Raw genomic sequence first — 18,510 nt, 5'->3', positions numbered from 1 at the left:
AGTCCGAGCCATGACTTTCTACCTTCATGGATCTAGACCTTCTGTGCCCAGCAAAACGTGAACTTGGAGCTGGGAGCCATGACGTCACCGGAGGCGTCACCCAGGAGGTGCCTAGACCCGCCCCTGTTCCTCATGAGCGCGTCTACTGGGCGCTCTGTTTTTACGTCATTTCCGTTGCACTCCCTCGGCCGAAGCTTTCGTTGGGGGGGGGGTCTTCACTTAGTGTGGGTGGCTGGAGAACGCTGCGAATCAACTGTTTGTTCCTGCCAACCTTGCTGGTCCGATACCATGGGAGTGACTTGGTAGGACCCCAAGGGACTTTGTAGGGCGGCGTTTGGGGTCGGGAAAGGCCCTCGGAGCCTGGCGTGTACCCGGGAGGAGGAGCGGGACCAGGGTCTGCCTCCCCGCACGAGCTGAGCAAGATGTCTTCGGAATGTGTGGGTGAGGGAGACACTGTAAGGGCTGCGGTTTTTCCGGCCTTATTTGCTTGAAGATGCTCCGGTGCTTCCTGGAAGGCGGCAAGTGAAAGGTTTTATCCCAGGAGCCCATCGGTGGTTGTGTACCTCCTTCCCTTTTTCTTCCTTCCCATGAGGCCATAGGGCTGCCCGGAGTGAAACTTAAGGGTCGGAAATAGGATGTCCGGACTAGGACTCAGTCTGTCGGCGAGGCTGGAGGGAGTGGGGGATAGGCCATGGGGAAACCATCTTTTTTTTTTAGGTTTTCTCCTGCTGCTTCCTACAGCCGCCTAAAGCAGTTAAGACCAGCCCGTGTCTGGTTGTGGTGTGGCCGTTTTAAGCTAGTGGGTCTAGAGAAAAAGCTGCTGGCAGTTAGATTGGGGTTCAGGCGCGTCACCTCTTGGGGATCCGTCTCCCTCTGTGTTTAATTACACGGTCTAGTTTTTATGGACTTTTTATCTCTAACATGATATAATTCAGGGTGGCAGAGGAAGGTATGGGCCTACTGCTCTTGCAGGCCTTAGTTCCAAAATGCTAGATTTCAGGGATTGCTTTGTTTTGTTTTGAATATTTAGTATTAGCATCTTTCCAGTCAGAGAGAGCTGGAGGTTAGGATATCTGAAGTCAGTGGTTGGAAGCTTCTTGCATAAGAGCCTGGGGGAGACCACTCTTTCCTGCAGCTCAGGTTCTTGTCGGTTTGTCCATGACGTCACCTTTGTTGTTTACAGTGGACATCATGAACCTTTTACAAATCCTCTAGTGCAAGGGGGATGTGTGAGGAATGGAATGAAAAGTTTGTAGCATAGTGGCTTGGAACCCTGGGAGCCCCTGTTCTTTCAGTAGAAGACAGAAGGAATGGGCTGTCAGTCTGTTGGGACCCTTAATCAAGTTTTTCACACTCCTGGGACTTCTGACTCCCCCCATAATATCACTTTTACAATGTTTCACAATAAGGCATATCATCATCCTTACTTATGAGTGCTTTTTCTGATGGAGAGTAGTGACAATTTTTAGTTACAGGACTCCATTCTTATACCTTCATTTAGTTGATCATAAAGTAATGTAGTATCTTCCAAAATTCACTAACGTGGTTTTTTTACAGTTAGGTACCACCTGTACTACTTATTAATGTTTTCTTTCGAATCCATTTCTTTTCCTTAAAAATATTTTAAAAGGCAATTACAACCCTAAGGAAGCGGTCTAGTATAGCACAGACATAGAGCCAGCTTGCCTGGCTTTGAATCTTGGCTACACTACATCAAGCTGTGTGGCCCTTCGCGAGTTACTCAACCCCTCTCCACTTCAGTTTACTCATTTGTAGCAAGGAGATAATTAACAGCTCATCTTATAGGGCTTTTGTGAGGATTCAGAGTTAATTCATCTAAAGGCCTTTGGGAATGGTCTGGCACATGGTTTGTGCCTAATGATTGTTACCTACTACTCTAAAGGGGGAGCCAGTTTTACTCACCATAGAAGGAAATCTTGAACATTTTTATTTCATTGTTTGGATTAAATTTGTGTACATACTGTTGCCTCTCATTCCTAATGATTATAAACTTGAGGCTTTCTTTCTCTTTGATCCTGGGGCTGTTGAAAAGAAGTTGCCAATGACAGAAATGTTCTATAACAGCATTGTCTAATACACTGGCTTCTAGTCACATGTGGCTTTTGAGCCTTAGAAATGTGGATCGTGCAGGTGGGGAGTTGAATTTTTAACATTTATTTATTATTGAGAGACAGAGACATAGAGCGTGAGCGGAGGAGGGGCAGAGAGAGAGAGAGACACAGAATCTGAAGTAGGCTCCCGTCTCTGACCTGTCAGCACAGAGCCCGATGCGGGGCTCGAACTCACAAACTGCAAGATCATGACCTGAGCTGAAGTTGGTCGCTTAACCATCTGAGCCACCCAGGTGCCCCAGGGAGTTGAATTTTTAATTTAACTTAGTTTATTAGTTTCAGTGTAAAAAGCCACGTGTGGCTTGTGGCTACTCTACTGGACAGCGCCCGTTCAAAGTGTTAGAGACTTGGTAAAAACATACCCCAAATTGAGGTTTTCCTGGTATAGTCAGAACTGAAGGAATTGCAAAGGATGTTCTTTTCTCATATGACTTAATGTTAGGGAATGCTCAGTCTGTGTGCCACCTAAAACCTCTTGAACGTTGGCACACATGTCACACTTGGGAAAGTGGTGTGATAGGACGTTCACTGCACTGGTGTGAGTGTCCTTAGACCTGTGCTGTAGTTCTTAGTGGAGCTCTCAGGGACTTGAGCCTCTCTCTCCTTGTCTTTAAAATGAGAAAGAAGATCAGGGTAGGTGGTCTCTTAAGGTAACTCCTGGCCCTGAAGAGCTGTGAGTCTGTGGGCAAATGAGTGGCTCAATGAGTGCACATGTGCTTCTGGATACTGATGATTGGGTCCTCTCCCTTCTAGTGTGTCCCAGATGCCTGTGGCTGAGGGCAAGAGTGTCCAGCAGACCGTGGAGCTCCTCACCCGGAAACTGGAGATGCTTGGGGCAGAGAAACAAGGAACATTTTGTGTGGATTGTGAGACCTACCACACAGCCGCCTCCACTCTTGGCAGCCAAGGTCAGTGAGATGCAACCTTGGCTTGGAGTTGATTGACATTCGGGTTCACTGAGTTCTTTATGCTCTTTTGCAAAGGGTGGTTATTCTCGAACATGTGGCAGACGGTGTTTCTGAATTTGTTAATTCTTCATCCTTCATCTCTTATACGGGGCCCGTGTTTTGGTGTTTTTGCACTTCTCACTTTTAGAGCTGCGTTTCTCGGGGGGATTGGTCACTGGCTAACTGCCTCTGCATCTAATCACCTGGGTTACTTGTTAAAGGTGCAGAGTCCTGGCCCTGCTTACTGACTGGACTGGAGCTACAGGCCTCAGTTACATTTCAGCCAGCTCCCTTGAGGATCATTAAGCACCCTTTTAAGTTTGAGAAAGACTCCTTTTAGGCTCAGAAGTCTTTGTATATGATTCTTTCACAGCTTTAGAGTGTTTAGAACTTTCTACAGAAAGGCTTTCTGATTCCCACACCTAGCTAGTAGTCTTGGATACCTCATTGGCATAACCTTGACCAGTGAATCAACTTTTATTTTAAATATATTGAGAGGTGAGATGGACTGTGGATGATTGGTGGTGTAGGTAGAGAGACAAAGAGAATCTTTTTTTTTTTTTTTAAGTTTATTTATTTTGAGAGAGAGAGAGAGAAAATGCAAGTGGGGGGAGGGGCAGACAAAGAGGGAGAATCTCAAGCAGGTTCTGCGCTAACAGCCCTTTGTGGGGCTGGAACTCACGAAATCGTGAGATCATGACCTGAGCCGAAATCAAGAGTCAGATGCTTAACCACCTGAGTCACCCACTGCCCCAGAAGAATCTTTGAATGTGAGTTAGGGAACCTGGGTTCTCTTAGTCTTGGCTCTGCAGTTACTTGACTTAGGACAGTTCCAAAGCACAGTGATTAAGAGCCTAGATCATGGAACCAGAGAACTGAGTTCTGGTCACATACTAGCTGTAACTTAGGGAACTCCCACAACCTTTGACTGTTGCTGTGCTGGTCATTTGCCTATTTCTCCATGGATCCATTACCCTCACCTCCCCTTCAAACATTTGCTGGCCCCTTTTTAGTTACCTTTGGCCAGTTACTGCACTGGGGAAGGTTAGAGGACAGAAGAAAGGGAGAGCACAATATCTCCTCCTCTCCCTCTGCTTTGGGCCGTGTCTCTGGATCTCTGGCTGTGGCAGTGTCTCTTCCTTGGTTTTAGCTCCTGCTGGGTGGCCCTCTTGTCTGGCTTTAATGACAGCACATCTTCTCTTTCTCCTTCCAGCCTTAAGGATAGTAGTACATCCCTGTGTTCCTAATATTTGGGCGGCCTCACCATTTGTTTTTTCAGTTTTTCCAACCCCTGTATTTTGTTCCCTGTATTAAATCCCTTCTAATGAAACTGTCTGCTATGGGCTCTGTTTCTGTACCTTCCCAGTACATTTCTGTCATTTGTACAGTGAAAGTATCATAGTACTGATCTCCTAGTGTTGTTGTGCTAATTAAATTAGTATGTGCAAAGCACTTAGAGCTGAGGTTGTAAATGTAATAAATATTTGATAAATCAGAGCTCTGTGGAGTTTCAGCATCAATAAGATCACAGTGTTACTATTAGTTTTGCCTTCAGTAGGAAGGATGTAGGAATTAAAAGAGAATTGTTGTGAAAGCATTTGGAAACCAAAACATTTGTGCATAGATATAAGATGGCATACTACGTCGATGACACTACCTGTTACGGGCTTTGTTTTCCTAATCTGACCTTTACTCTTCAAGGAGGTACAGTCTAGTTGGGGAGAGGACACATTCGTGGCAGACAGCGGGGTAGAATGGAAGGAGCAGTAAACTTAAGGTCAGAAGGCCTGGATTGGAGGTCCAGTTCTGTTCCTTACTGGCTCTGTGCCTTTGGATCACAAGTTCTCATAGGGACCAGCATTAACATCACCCAGAGGGCTCAGTCACAACTGATTGCTGGGCCCCTCCAGGGTTTCCCACTCGGTAAGCGTGGGCTGGGACAGAGAATCTGCATTTCCATTAAGTTCCCAGTTGGTGGTGCTGCTGCTGCTGGTCCAGAACCCATTAGCTTCATTTTCCTTGTCTGTAACAGGGGGACAGTGACACTGGTTCTGCTTGCTTCACAAGTGTGTGCAGATACGGAAATACTCTGTTGAGATTCAAAACATGCTATTGTCAGGCACCTGCGTGGCTCAGTCGGTTGAGCATCCAACTCTTTTTTTTTTTTTTTTTTCTTAAACGTTTATTTATTTATTTTTGAGAGAGAGCGGGAGTACAAGGGAGGGGTAGAGAGAGAGGGAGACGGAATCCCAAGCAGGTTGTACACTGTCAGCACAGAGCCTGATGCAGGGCTGGAATCCACGAACCATGAGATCATGACCTGAGCTAAAACCAAGAGTCGGATGCTTAACCAACTGAACCACCCAGGTGTCCCGAGCGTCCAACTCTTGATTTCAGCCCAAGTCATGATCTCACAGTTCATGAGATGCAGTCCCTTGTTGGGCTCATCACTGACAGCCAGGAGCCTGCTTGGGGATTCTCTGTCTCCCTCTCTCTCTCTGTGCCTCCCCTGCTCTTGTGCACGCACTCTCTCAAAATAAGTAAACTTAAAAAAAATTATTATTGTTATAAACAACTGGCAGTGCCTTCATTAAAAAAACCTCAGTTGACTGTCAAAATATTTTCAAGACAGTAAGAACACTCTCAGACTTACATAGTTATGAATTAAGTACTTACAGTGAGTTTGCATAAGAACAGAATGACAGATCAGCTTTGGATGTCTTTTTTTTTTTTTTCTTTTTTGTCCTTTTGGAGGGTTGAAATGTTTTGCACTGGATTTAGCAGGAGGTGAAACGTATGAATTGGCAACAAGCAGTGAGGAGGGATGTGGGGGGAGGTTGGCGCAGGGCCTGAGTTCCGGAAGCGGCAGCAGAGTAGAGGCCTGTATAGCGGCCCCTCCACCCCATCTCCTCTTTTCCACTGTTAAACTCTCATCCTTGTCTAGAATATCTTTCCTTCTCAGTGTGGCTGAACTCTATCCTCTCTTCATAGGGTACGTAGTCCTCTTTTCTCCATGAACATGTTTCCTGCTGACTCTTGCCCACTTTGATTTCTTCCGGCTCTGTTCTTCCTTCCAAAAAGACTTCTGGTCTATTCCACATACGCACTTTGGTCTTTCCCCTGTTGCCAGTGAGAGTGTCAGCTTCCTGAGGCCAGCTTCTATGTTCTCTACTTAAATCTCTTAAACCTGCCTCTTAAACCCTAGCACGATGTTGGGGATAGTTAAGTACTTAATAAATATTTGAATAGGTAAGTCTTAAATACTTGGGATTGTCTTTGTCTATCCATTGACTCTTGTAGTATATAAGGGGGGAGTGGATCTTGCTTTCCGTTTCTTAGTTAACCAAATATATGTAGCTTTCCTTCCTTCTTGCAGAAAAATCTCTAGTGTAATCAATGAGAAATTTCATTTTTCAGAAATTGGAAGGGGTGACTGGGGCTCAAAACTAGACCTTCTGATTCCAGATCCTGAGTTCTTTCTGCGATTGTGCCGATTGCTTCCCAAGTCAGCTGATATCTTAAAGTACTCCAAGGGTTCATCAGTGCCTTCAGGGTAAAGTCCATACTTCCTGAGGCTTGGAAAACAAGACTTATCACAGCTTCACTCTGGCCTACCTTTCCAGCCTCAAGCTCAGATCCTCCCCTTTGCTGCTTCTGTGGGGCCGTCTTTGTGTCTCAGGGAGGAGGCCAAGGGAGGAAGGGATGGACAGAAAAGAGAGCATTTGCTTCATTTGGTATACTCAGGTGTTGTTAATTTTACTTCATTGTCCCTATTCTGCAAGAAATGATCATACAGAAGACTGTATGTGAAGTCTGTGTCGGTCATCGATCATCATCATTGATCATCATCATTAAACATCCATCTGTGAGCCCATCCCTCTTAAGAACTTAACTAAACTGTTAGCAGTTGCTATCAAAGTTTCCTTGTGCTCCTCACGTTTTCTGTGGGGTGAGGTTTTACCACATGCTGCCTTGCCTGCCGTTCGTCTCCTTTCCTCTCTGGAAAAGACTGTTAGTGAGGGGATTCCCCCCTGCCCCATCTCCTTCCAAGATCACTGAGGTAATGGCACAATGCCATCTGGCCTTGTTCCACGCCTTTGACTCTGTCCTGGGGTTTGCAGATGAAGGTCTTGATGCCAATAGGATCTCTGTCCCTGCAGGTCAGGCTGGGAAGCTGATGTATGTGATGCACAACTCAGAGTACCCTTTGAGCTGCTTCGCCCTCTTTGAGAATGGCCCTTGCCTCATTGCTGACACCAACTTCGATGTGCTCATGGTGAAGCTCAAGGGCTTTTTCCAGAGTGCCAAGGCTAGCAAGATTGAGACCCGGGGTACCCGTTACCAGTACTGTGACTTCCTAGTGAAGGTGGGCACAGTTACCATGGGGCCCAGTGCCCGAGGCATCTCCGTAGAGGTAAGACTTTGGGGAAATAGCAGTATGTGTTAAAGGGCTCTGTAGATTTCCACATCCCTCTGAATGCAAACAGGTGTTTATATTTCTCCCTGATCCCTGTCTCCAGGGCATCTTTTAGCCTTTCTTTAATCATTCAGGCTGTGGCTCAGGGTGGGAATGGGAAGCTGGGGTCACAACAGGGAGAAAGCTTAGGAAGGCTGTCTTGCTGGAGAAGGGAAGGGATAGTCAAGGGAGACCAGTGAATTGTGATGTGGAGGGACTGGTCACCCATCACAAGGACTGGAGCAGACCAGGACAAGTTTTGGTGCAGGTAACTTTTGAGAGGTGGGCCCTAAATCGTGTGCCTGTACACCTCTCCACAGTACCCTGCAAGATAAGTCTGGAAGGCTGTGTAGCATTGATGAGCCTTTCCTTTTGACATGCTGTCAACTTTCATGATGAAAAGAGGTATGTGTGTGTGGTGACTTCATCTCTGGGTTATATATTGAAGATGACAAAGAGGGAGTGTGGCAGTAGCTGGCTTTGGGACCAGTGAAATTTCTCAATCTGTTGTGCCCAGCACTGTGTGAGATAAAAAAAAAAAAATAGGTAAGCTACAGGGCTTGCTTTTTGAAAATGTGTAATTTAGTAAGCTAGCGAAGCTGAAACACACAAACTTTTTATTATTGTTATCATTTATATTTGAGAGAGAGAGAGAGAGAGAGTGTGTGTGTGTGTGTGTGTGCGCGCGCGCGCGCGCTTGAGTGGGGGAGGGGCAGAGAGAGATGGAAACACAGAATCTGAAGCAGGCTCCAGACTCTGAGCTGTCAGCAAGCCCCACAAGGGGCTTGAACTCACAAACTGTGAGATCACGACCTGAGCTGAAGTCAGACACTTAAACGACTGAGCCAGTCAGGCGCCCCCACACAAACTGTTTTTGAAGTTAGTCTTTAAGAAATGCCATAAAAAAGGCCCAGATTGCTCTGGGAATTCAGGCCAATGAAAGCATTGACTTTGGGGATTGGGATGCTTTCTGCAAGAGTAACATGTAAAGAGGGACTTAAAAATGTAGAGATGTGGGGATAGATAAGGCCCACAAGGCATTCCAGGTAGAGTAAAGGGCCTTAGCAGGAATTACTACTTTGATACTCCAGGGACCTCTGGGGTCAAGATTTCCTGACCCCTTTCAGCTTGTGATACGCCTTGGATTTGCTGAGACCCACTGGGAACCCACTGTTCGCTTCTCCTTTATGTTTCCAACTTTGTGGTACAAATACATCCCAGTTATTTCTTTCCTCGTTTCCACTTATGTTACTAATTATTTTTTCTGCCATCTGTCTGGTGAAAAATTAGGAGAAAGGAATGAGAAAGTCTAAGATGTATAATCTTTGGCCCCTGCCACATTGTTTGGGAAATTACTTCTTAGGGTCAGGTGGGGTCTATCTTGGGAGTCATGTTTGGTCTTGAAAATATTTCAAATATGGGTATCTACTTTGCACACTATGGATACACACACACACACACACACACACACACACACACACACACACACAATCACACTCAGACATATAAACATTTTCCTGAGCTCTCCTGGGATCTTCATGCAACATACCAGAACATACAGTTCTGAGATCACCAGAAGGGGCCTGGGTCTTATGGGTTGGGCCGTGGGTTGGTAACTCCCAAGATGAGAATGTCTGAGATGCCTAAAGGGAATGATGCTGGGTGTGTCGAATCCCTAGTGTTTGGGTTGACTATTTCCTATGGATCAACACTGTGTTAGAAGGTGTTTGTCTTTTGCTGGGGTTTGGGGAACATGGGAGCAGGGTGCAAGAGGTGCAAGAGAAGCAGGAGACCTTGTCCTTGCCCTCACTTAACTTTGTTCTCTGTTCTTTTGGTCTCCAGGTAGAGTATGGCCCTTGTGTGGTAGCTAGTGACTGCTGGAACCTGCTGCTCGAGTTTCTACAGAGTTTTCTAGGCAGCCACACACCAGGGGCTCCTGCAGTGTTTGGGAACAGACACGATGCCGTCTACGGCCCGGCAGACACCATGGCCCAGTACATGGAACTCTTCAACAAGATCCGCAAGCAGCAGCAGGTGCCCGTGGCTGGCATTCGCTAGTGGCTGGCAGCTACCCAGCTGAGCTCTGCCACCAGGGGACTACACAGGAGGAGCAGGTGCCGCCCCCCAGAAACCCAGGGCAGACATGGAAGCTTCCCTCCCTCTTCCCAGCTGTGACTTTTGTTCTGGGGATTTGGACTCCCCTCCCCTGACCCTCACACACAGCCCCCCAGCAGCTGCTTCACCCCACGCCTTACTGGACTTGGCCTGTTCTCAAGAATGGTAATTATGAAGAGTGGAGAAGTGTGGAGCTTTCCTGCTTTAGGGGAAAAGGTAGGACAGGGCTGTCCCTGCCTAGTGTTGGTGGGGAAAGCAGTCTGTATCTCCAGCTGTTGAGGATTTGGCCGGGGCCCGCAGTGGACAGGCTGGGCCGGGCTGTAATAAAGGCCTCTTCCTCTACTCCAGGGATGCGGTTGGGCCTCTCTTGGAGAAGGAGTAGAAGGCATAACTTAGTGTGATGGCTATCATTTTATGACCTGCTTGCTGAAGTGAATTGTGAGTTGACTTTTCTAGGGTGTTGCCTGAGTCCTTGGGAATCTCCCTCTGACATCTTTCCATTCTGTTGTGAATTAGATTAAGCCACAGGCTAAGCTGCTATAACAAAGAGAACCAAAAGTACAGTGGCTTTTAGCAAAAGTTTATTTTTTGCTCTTCAAATAGTACAGATGTAATCAGATGGTCCAAGACAGATTTAGCTGTACAAGGTCACCAGAACCTCAGCTTCCTTCTGTCTTGTTGTTCAGCCAGTCCTGGGTGTTGACCTTGCCCTCAGGGTCAAAGCAGACTCCTCAGCTCTGTCTGAGTGTCTACTATACACCAGGGAAAGAGAGAACAAAGCAGTTTCTTTTTAAAGGCTATGACCTGGAGTCTCTCAAATCAGTGTGGCCACACTCTGCTGAAAGGGACGCTGGGACACAAGCCCGTTATTTGGGTGGCAATGTGTCCAGTTAAAACTCAGGAGCTTCTGTGACTAAAAGATGAAGGAGAAAATGGATGTGGGGGCCCAGTCAGGGCCCTCTGCTATGTGAAGCTCAATGGATATGCCCAGGAGTGGCTTTGGTTGCTATTTTGGAGAGCACCCCGTGTAACTAAGCCATTTGTTTACGAATTGCATTGGGATAGGGCTGATGCCAGAGTCGCTTTCGTGTTTAGCTGGCTTAGTCACCCTGGGCAGTCAATTCTGCGCCCCTCACCTAAGGGTTCACAGTTTCCTGAGCTCTTTGTCCTCATCTCATTTGAGCCTCCAAGCTTCTCCTTTGACTTACATTACCTGCTTACCCGACTCCTACCACAGAAATGTTCAGTTGGGCCAACATTGATATATCCAGTCAGGGATGGCCTTAGGACACATGTTACTGTACATACTACAGAGTTGTCCCCAAGGATTCTGCCCCTCATTGAAGGTACCAGAGAGCCATTATTTCAGATCTGAAGCCTCTACAATAAGAATTAGGTAGTGGTCGTGTTTCCCTTTTAGCTTTGGCTGGCAGGAAGCTCAGTTTAACTTTGAAACTGCAGGACCTGCCATCTGCATTTTTTGTTCTCCTCCTCTGGCTTTTTTGTTTGTTTCTTTGGTTTTTGCTTCTTTAAATTGAGGTATGTTTTAGATGTCATTTACACACAATAAAATGCATAGATCTTCTGTTTTTGGCCTTCTGATTTATATTTGCTCTTGTCCAGCTTTATCTTTGTATTTTTCTGTAGGCTATCTCAAATATTTTTTGAGATAGCATTTTGAATATAATGTATTTTTTTTTTTTTTAACTTTTTTTAACATTTATTTTTGAGAGACAGAGACAGAGAACAAGCAGGGGAGGGGCAGAGAGAGAGGGAGACACAGAATCTGAAACAGGCTCCAGGCTCTGGGCTGTCCCCATGAACTGTGAGATCATGACCTGAGCTGAAGTCAGATGCTCACTTTATAAATGAGAACTTAAATGCAGCCAGTAAATGGAGATGCGATATTTTGGGGTTTAAATCTGATGTTTTTCTTTCTATACCAGCCTGTCTTCCTAAATCTCCTTCCTTTGCTTCCAGATGCTTTGCCGCTCTCCCCATCTGTAGCCACCCCCAAAAGAACATAAACTGGGAAATTTCTGGGACCCTGCTAACATGTCACCTGGGTGGGTACCTTTGCCAGAGCCATGTAGGAATCTGCTAACCTCAGCTGTCAGAGCTATGCAGGGCAGCTGTAGGGCTCCTTTGGTTTTCCTTTACCATGAAATGGGGAGGTGGTGGCTCCCAAAGAGGTCACGCTGAGATGAGGCTGGAGTTGGGACCAGACTTCTGACTTGGGACTCCTGGCTACCACAATATGTCAAAGTGGGGCACCTGGGTGTCTATGGTGCCATGTCATTCCTCCAGTGTATATTGGACAAAAGCAGAACTAGCACTTTATTCCCTGGGATGAGGTTTAATTTTAAAGAAAGAGTCCCTTTACAGAAACCATTAAGTTCTTCCACAAGTGATGCCTGCACATGGCAAGATGTGTGACAGCAGAAGGCAAAAAAAGCAGAAGGGATTTAGGGAAGCCCGTATTCCACTTGTGTCTAATCCATCTCTTGTATTCGTTAGTGGTTCCTGCTCTGGCTGTGTTTTCCGCCGGGCTCCTGTGCTGTTGTGATTCTCTGTTCCCCTGTTCCCAGGCTGCCTCCCGCTTGCTTGCTTCAGATCTTGAGTACCAAGTGGTCATCTTTCCTCCACCATCTATTGGTGTCCCTGCTCCACTGAAGGAATACCTAGAGACTGACCACTCCTCTCCTCCGCCAGGTCTGCCCCAACCCGGTGTGTCCAGTATTCATTCTGAGGCTCCAGGAGGAGGTAGTGAAATTCTCTCCAAATCCTGGATGGTAAGGGGAGCAGTTAGAAAGTCCCACCTAAGCATGCCCTCAGGTGTCCAGAGTTGAGACTCTGAGAACTTAGGAAGGGCAACAGGCTGAACATTTTCAAGATCTGGAGCTAGGCAGGACTGATATATGGCCTCACTGTCTCCCAGGTGCACACCTGGAATTCCCAATATTGCCTTTCCCCTGCCACAGCGTCCCTCTCTATACCTGCTGCTGTCTGGTCTCCATGGGCTGCAGGCCCCAATCACAAGTGCCATGTGGCATGGCTGAAACCAGTTGCGTTACAAGTGTGGTCCTCTCCTGGGGGTTGGTGTCCTTGGACTTTGAGCAGTCTCTTCTTGAGGGTGGACTCTTCCCCCAAGGTAGAGTTTCTGCCATTGTGTAGAACATCCCAAAATCAGTCTGTGGGGTTACAAAGGACCCTTTAGCTCGCCTAGTTTGACCATCGTTCAGGACTCAGAACTTTACATTATCCCCCCCAGAGTTCATGCAACCTTGACTTGCCTTCATCTAGGGAAATCCCTTCCCTGTGTATTTATTTCATCTGTTTTCTCAGTGACTCTGAGACAGAAATGGAACAAAACAGAACATACCTGTCCATTCCCTCCTGGATTGTGGAGACTCTATTGTGCTTAATGAGGGAGTTTATTATTAGTGCTGGAGTATGAGCAAATGATAACTCTGAAGTAGCAGTACTAACTTCCAACAGCCTAACCCCCCCAAGGGCAGTCCTGAGAGGCCTGAGATGCCTTGAAATCAGACACGGTTTTGTGTATATACATATGTGTAGTTTTGGGGGACTAGGATTTATAGGGTTTGTTAGAGTATCTCAAAGATCTGTGGTCCAAAAAAGGATCTCTAGAAGAACAGCTTTTGAAAGGAAACATGAAGGCCAAGGTAAAGCAGATGGGAAATATGTCCTGCTGGCTTATTATGTGTAAGATCTTCCCCTGCCACTTGGACCTCTCCTCTGAGGTCTCATCCAGGGGTTTCCCTCCTTCATTTCATAGACCTTCAGGTCTTTCGGTCAGTCTGGGAAGCAGGACTGTGCCTATTCTTACCTTTCCTATTGGTTCCCCATTCTCCTTTTGTTTCTATGTACACATGCACACAACCTTTTAGAAGTGGGTGGGGGTGAATATGTATGAAGAATCTTTATAGCTTTCTCTGTGGCCCCAGGAGTTACTCTTCCATTATAACACACTCTGTGGGATCTGAAAATTATTCTGTTGTAATGGAATTTTGGCATAATGAGTATATTTTCATTGTTCAGAATGATGTGATTGATGAGGCAGAGAAATAGTTCCTTGCCTCTGTGATGAAATTAGCAAGTAAAAAAAAGTTCTTGGAACTCTTAGGGCAAAGATTCCTAACTCTCTTGCATTCTCTGTTTTATTTTCTATCACATTCCTGCCCCATCAGATGGCATAGACCTGTTTTTTAAGGTTAATATGAATTCTGCTGAAATTTCTTTGGGGGCTTTAAAAAAGAGAATTTAGGGAGCACATTTATATATCCTAGACTGTCCCAAGGCAGAATTCAATATTAGAAATCTTTTGTTGTGTAGGAAAAGCAAAGCTAGGGATGTGGAGGTGACGGGTATTCCGAGGCAACTACTAAAGGAGAGAGAGCACCACTTTAGGGCACAATTGGCCCGGTGCTGGCCATAGGACTGTCCTGAACTTACCAGGCAACTCCAAGTCAACTTGGCCTTTCTGGGTCTTATCAGTAAAGTGGGAAATAATGATGCCTACATTCCACGTTTCATAGGCTTGTTGAGGGGCTCAAGGGAGAATAGATGTCAAAAGCTTTGTCGGCAAGGAGATGCCCTTTCTGCACTGGCGTCTTTGTAATGGTGCTGAAGGTACTGGTGTTTGGTTAGGATGGCTAAGATGGGATGTTATGGGGGTGCCTGGCTAACTCAGTAGGAAGAGCATGTGACTCTTGATCTCGAGTTGTGAGTTCAAACCCCACATTGGGTGTAGAGATTACTTAAAAATAAAATCTTAAAAAAAAAAAAGATGGGACGTTATGAGGTCATACTGCTTGGTGGCAGGTAAAATTCTCCCCCAGTGGAAAGAATGCTATTATAATAGAGAATGAGCAGTGAGGGAGGGTCCCAAGAAGGTATACATAGTACAGGTATATTGTTTGTAGCCAGATCAGCGAGCACAGTTGTGTGGCCCATCTCTGGAGCATGGAACTCTGTTTTTAAAATTTATTCACAGTGATAAGATTTTACTTGTTCTTCTGCAACCTGAAGGAAAAGAGTCTCTGTTTAGGAAAAAAAAAAATGTTGAGGTACAGTTGTCTATATACTTACTCTTTGTGGAACACATCCATCCCTGTTTCCCCTCGGCTCCCAGGTCTTAGTTGTTCCTGTCTCTGAACTGTTTTTGTGTCGTACCATGTGTGTTGTGATCACATTTCATTACCAGTTGTGTCTTTAAAGGAGGCTCAGTGCTCCTGATTCTATTTTGCATTCCTCATTAATGAACCACTGAAGCACTTAACTCTGAAGCTACGCTAAAACCTTGTTGGCTCTGCTGCCGAGCCTTCTCATATTTGAATATCTAAAATAGCCTTCTTATTTCTGCTTCCATCTAATATACAATTCCCAAACTTTTTAGTCTCAGGACTCCTTGACACTTTTAAAAGTTCCAAAGAGCTTTAGTTTATGTCTATCTATTGATAGTTGCCTTATTAAAACTTATAACGGGGGCGCCTGGGTGGCTCAGTCCGTTAAGCATCCAACTCTTGATTTCAGCTCAGGTCATGAGTTCTCAATGGTTCATGAGATTGAGCCCCGTGTCGGGCTATGACTTCCAAAGTGAAATGAGTATTATTTTTTTCAGTGAATGAGTGGTAGCGAAGAGTACTTTGATAGCATAATTGAGTGCTATTGACTTGAAATGTGCTCATTTTTGCCCATTGTTACTTTTGTATCATCAGTGCAAATACCATAATGGTGACAAAGGCAAATAATGTCTTATTATGAAAACAAGTTTGGTAGGGACCCTGTGGAAGAGTCTCAGGGCTCCACAGGCCACACTTTGAGAACCACTGATCCAATACATGCTCAGGGCATTGAGAATCTTTACGCCCTAGACTATGCTATTTTGAGAACACCCTTTCCTTTGGAAGTCTTAAGTGGCTCCAAAACCTTTCACTCAAAAGCACCTATTACCCATTAGGCACTTTGTTAAGGAATTAACATTAGATAAGATACAATCTAATCTCCAATAATTGGAGGGGGTTGCAGAGTAAGGGGAGAAAAATTGATAATTGAGTTACAATGTAAGGTAAGAATTTTAAAAAGAAATTAATTAAAGACAACAAAGGGAATGCTAAATTTTAGATCTTACTTTTTGAGCTCTTGAACCACATGGCAGATCTTCACCAAATCAATCAAATCAATCAAGGTCCTTTCCTTCCATCATCAAACCTCTTTAAAATGTCCAGGGTAATTACCTTTGAACACGTTTTTACACTTAAGCACGCTTGGCTGCAGACATTGTGGTTTCATGCTTACACATGCACTCGCTGTTTCTCCCTTCTTATTTTGGTCTTTAGCTTTTGTGCTTCTCTACTTCATATTGGCAAGTGTGCAGCCTTGAACCAGTGTAGCTGATAACCCATGTTTATTTCTTTTCCTTGTCCTTCTATTTACATATAAGACTTTACCTGCTTTAGCCTTGTGTTGGGTGATGTAACCGTGTTGGTGTGTTGTTTGTAATTTGTGTGTGTGGGGGGGGGGGTGGGTAACGTCAGAACAATGCAGCCTCTAGAGGAAGCCTTTTTAGAGGCAGAAAAGCCTAGTAGAAATCGTCGCTGTTGTTTTCTTGTGGTCTCCGTCCCTACAGTCTGCTAAATTTAAGGCTTTGGCTGTGAACCTCTTCCTTGGGGGATTTCCATAAAACAGCTGGGTCCCGCCTGGGTCATCAGTGGCAAAAGTCAGACACGTGCTCACTCGTCTGGGAGCCAATAGTAACTTTTGCAAACGCTGCCTCAGAAAACCCCCAAGTTCGGAGGCTGCTTCTTTCGGAACGGCACAGTTAGCAGTAACTTAGTCTTTTAACATAACAAAACAAAAAAGGAGACCAAATAGTGAGAAAGGTTTCCCCCCTTGGCAGTGGGGACAGATGTTAAAGGAGCTCCAAAAAATGTGCGGAGAACTAATGTAGAATTCCTTCACTGCTCCGCGGGCTGAAGTGCTGTGGAGAAGGGGGCGGAGATGGGCTCGGAGAGTCGCTGGCCCTTTAAGGAGGAGGGACAGCCTTAAGACTCTGTACCTTTAAGAGTCTCTTTGTCTGGAAACCTCCTTATTTACCCTTCTGTGCTTCAACCAAACTTCGACCCGCGATTCACAACGCCCCTCTACGCCGCCGCCCGTTACGCCAGGCTCAAATTGGCCGCACGTTGGTGGCTAACCCTAAACTTTGCGCCCGCGGCGCGAACCCTCGGAGAGGCAGTCTGTGTCGTGGTCGGGGCCCAGCGCAGCGCCGTTGGCGCAATGCGGGGCCCGGGGGGCGGGGCTCCGACGGGCGGGCCAATGGGAGGGCAGGGGGCGGGGCCGGGTTCGGTTGTCTCGCGCCCTGGTGACAGCTCGCGCGTGCTGATGATGGCGGTAAATAGAGGGGGGTCAGGGAGGGGGCGGAGGAGGTAGGGAGGCAGCCAAGGGGGTAGCTCCAGGGGGTGGGGGGACTGGGACCGGGGAGGACGCGACGGCCAGGGAGCCCATTCTAAGACTCGGAGGCGGGGACAGGAGTCTCCGGCACACTGGCCCACCCCTTTAAAGAAGCCAAATCCTCACACACCGGGTGAGGGGCGACAAAGGCGGCGCGCGCCTTGCGGGCGGGAGGAGCGGCGGCAGGGGGCGGGACCGCGGCGCCGGCGGGCTGGGGGGCGCCCGGGGCGGGGGCCGGCGGAGGCGAGAGCCGGCAGACGGGGCGGGCCGGCGCTTTATTTTGGCGGGGTGGGCGAAGACTGGCTTGAGGGTTAAAAAAAAAAAAAAAAAAAAAAAGGCTTGAGGGGAGAAGCGAAGGAAGGCTCGGGGGCGGTTGGGGGGAACGGGTCTAAGAATGAGATGAGAAGGATTAAGGGGAGAAAGGGTTAGAAGGCTGGGAGAAGAGGAGTGAGAAAAAGCCAGCCAAGGAGGTAGGAAGGAGGCAAAACCCAGGGTGGGTGTTCAGGAAGCCGGCCGGGAATGAGGTTCGGCAGACCGAGACTGGGGTTAGGTGTTAAGAGCACAGGTTGGAGGAGGAGAGCTTTGTAGGGGATCGTGACAGGGTGAGGGTGCTGGGGTAAGAGTTGGAAGTGGAAGGCAAGGAGGGCCAGAGCTGGGGTGATAGTTGGGAGTAGAGGAGAGAGAGTGATTAAGAGCCAGACGTGACAAGGGTGTGAACTAGTGCAGAGCGAGAGGAGCCGAAGGACTAGGACCCGCGGTGGGGTGGGAATCGTGAGGTTCTGAGAAAGGTATGGGTTAGTGGGTGGGCGATGGGTGTAAATTCTTGAAAGTGAGGGCGGGTGAATGAGACACTGGACGAGTACCAGGTGGAGTTAGGAATAAGCGTAGTGGAAGGGTGAAAGGAAACCGGGATGAGAGGTGGGGCGTTAATAGGACAATTCTGGGACCAGACAAGCTGAAAGGAGAAGAGAGTAAGGGTGTAAAGAAGTGATGGCGGGCTGGGACAGGGTAACTGGGGAATTGTGTTAATTGACGAGGTTTAGCCAGATCCAAGGTAAAAACAATGAGGTGGAGAGACAGGGCTGAAAGCGGATGGTGAGAGGAGCAAGGAAGAGCTGGGCCCCGGGATTTCAAGGATGAGATGGGGTGTAAGGGACGAGAACAGGGTTAAGGGAAGCTGGAGAAGTCCTGCTGGAGGAAGAACTGGGCTAGCCTGCACAGGGGTGGGAGTCAGATGTGCATGTTGTGGGGAGATGCTAGGGAAGGTCTGCATGGGTCAGGGCACAGGTGCTGTAGTGAAGGACCAAGTGTAGGGAGCCTTTGGTGCAGAAGAGGAGGAACCATGGTGAGTGAAAAGAGACCTAGAGATAGGGGTAAAAACTGG

General features: G+C 47.0%; 2 protein-coding genes across 5 annotated transcripts in view; both read left to right on the top strand.

Annotated features, from left to right (window-relative positions):
* Positions 1 to 5: 5 nt before the first annotated feature.
* Positions 6 to 11,235, top strand: MED20 (mediator complex subunit 20). Of its 2 annotated transcripts, XR_006202607.1 has the most exons (5): positions 6 to 302; positions 2,886 to 3,040; positions 7,240 to 7,493; positions 7,856 to 7,940; positions 9,378 to 9,451. XR_006202607.1 is itself a non-coding variant. In XM_042938751.1 (4 exons), exons 1-4 carry the CDS (start codon positions 79 to 81, stop codon positions 9,591 to 9,593), a joined length of 849 nt encoding a protein of 282 aa, XP_042794685.1. In that variant the 5' UTR covers positions 8 to 78; the 3' UTR covers positions 9,594 to 11,235. The 2 variants fall into 2 exon arrangements, 1 of the variants encoding a protein (XP_042794685.1); XM_042938751.1 differs by lacking the exon at positions 7,856 to 7,940 and having other exon boundaries at positions 8 to 302; positions 9,378 to 11,235.
* USP49 (ubiquitin specific peptidase 49) overlaps positions 9,790 to 18,510 on the top strand; it is an 89,723-nt gene continuing 81,002 nt past the window's right edge. For 2 of the 3 annotated variants that reach the window (XM_042938734.1, XM_042938732.1), the window contains exon 1: positions 17,127 to 17,259. The gene's annotated coding sequence lies outside the window, so the exon portion shown is untranslated. Of the gene's footprint in view, positions 9,867 to 17,126; positions 17,260 to 18,510 lie in introns of those variants that run through there. The other variant, XM_042938735.1, reaches the window with a different exon arrangement.

The sequence above is a fragment of the Panthera leo genome, chromosome B2 (assembly GCF_018350215.1).
Source record: "Panthera leo isolate Ple1 chromosome B2, P.leo_Ple1_pat1.1, whole genome shotgun sequence".
NCBI lineage: Eukaryota > Metazoa > Chordata > Mammalia > Carnivora > Felidae > Panthera > Panthera leo.
Note: the sequence above shows the minus strand (reverse complement) of the source record. Positions and strands in the feature narration are given on the sequence as shown.

Excerpts from the sequence above, each read along its gene's own strand:
- MED20 (XM_042938751.1), top strand. The coding sequence starts at position 79 with ATGACGTCACCGGAGGCGTCACCCAGGAGGTGCCTAGACCCGCCCCTG. Across the intron at positions 303-2,885 it reads GATACCATGGGAGTGACTTG|TGTGTCCCAGATGCCTGTGG; the intron begins GTAGGACCCCAA and ends TCTCCCTTCTAG. Across the intron at positions 3,041-7,239 it reads CTCCACTCTTGGCAGCCAAG|GTCAGGCTGGGAAGCTGATG; the intron begins GTCAGTGAGATG and ends CTGTCCCTGCAG.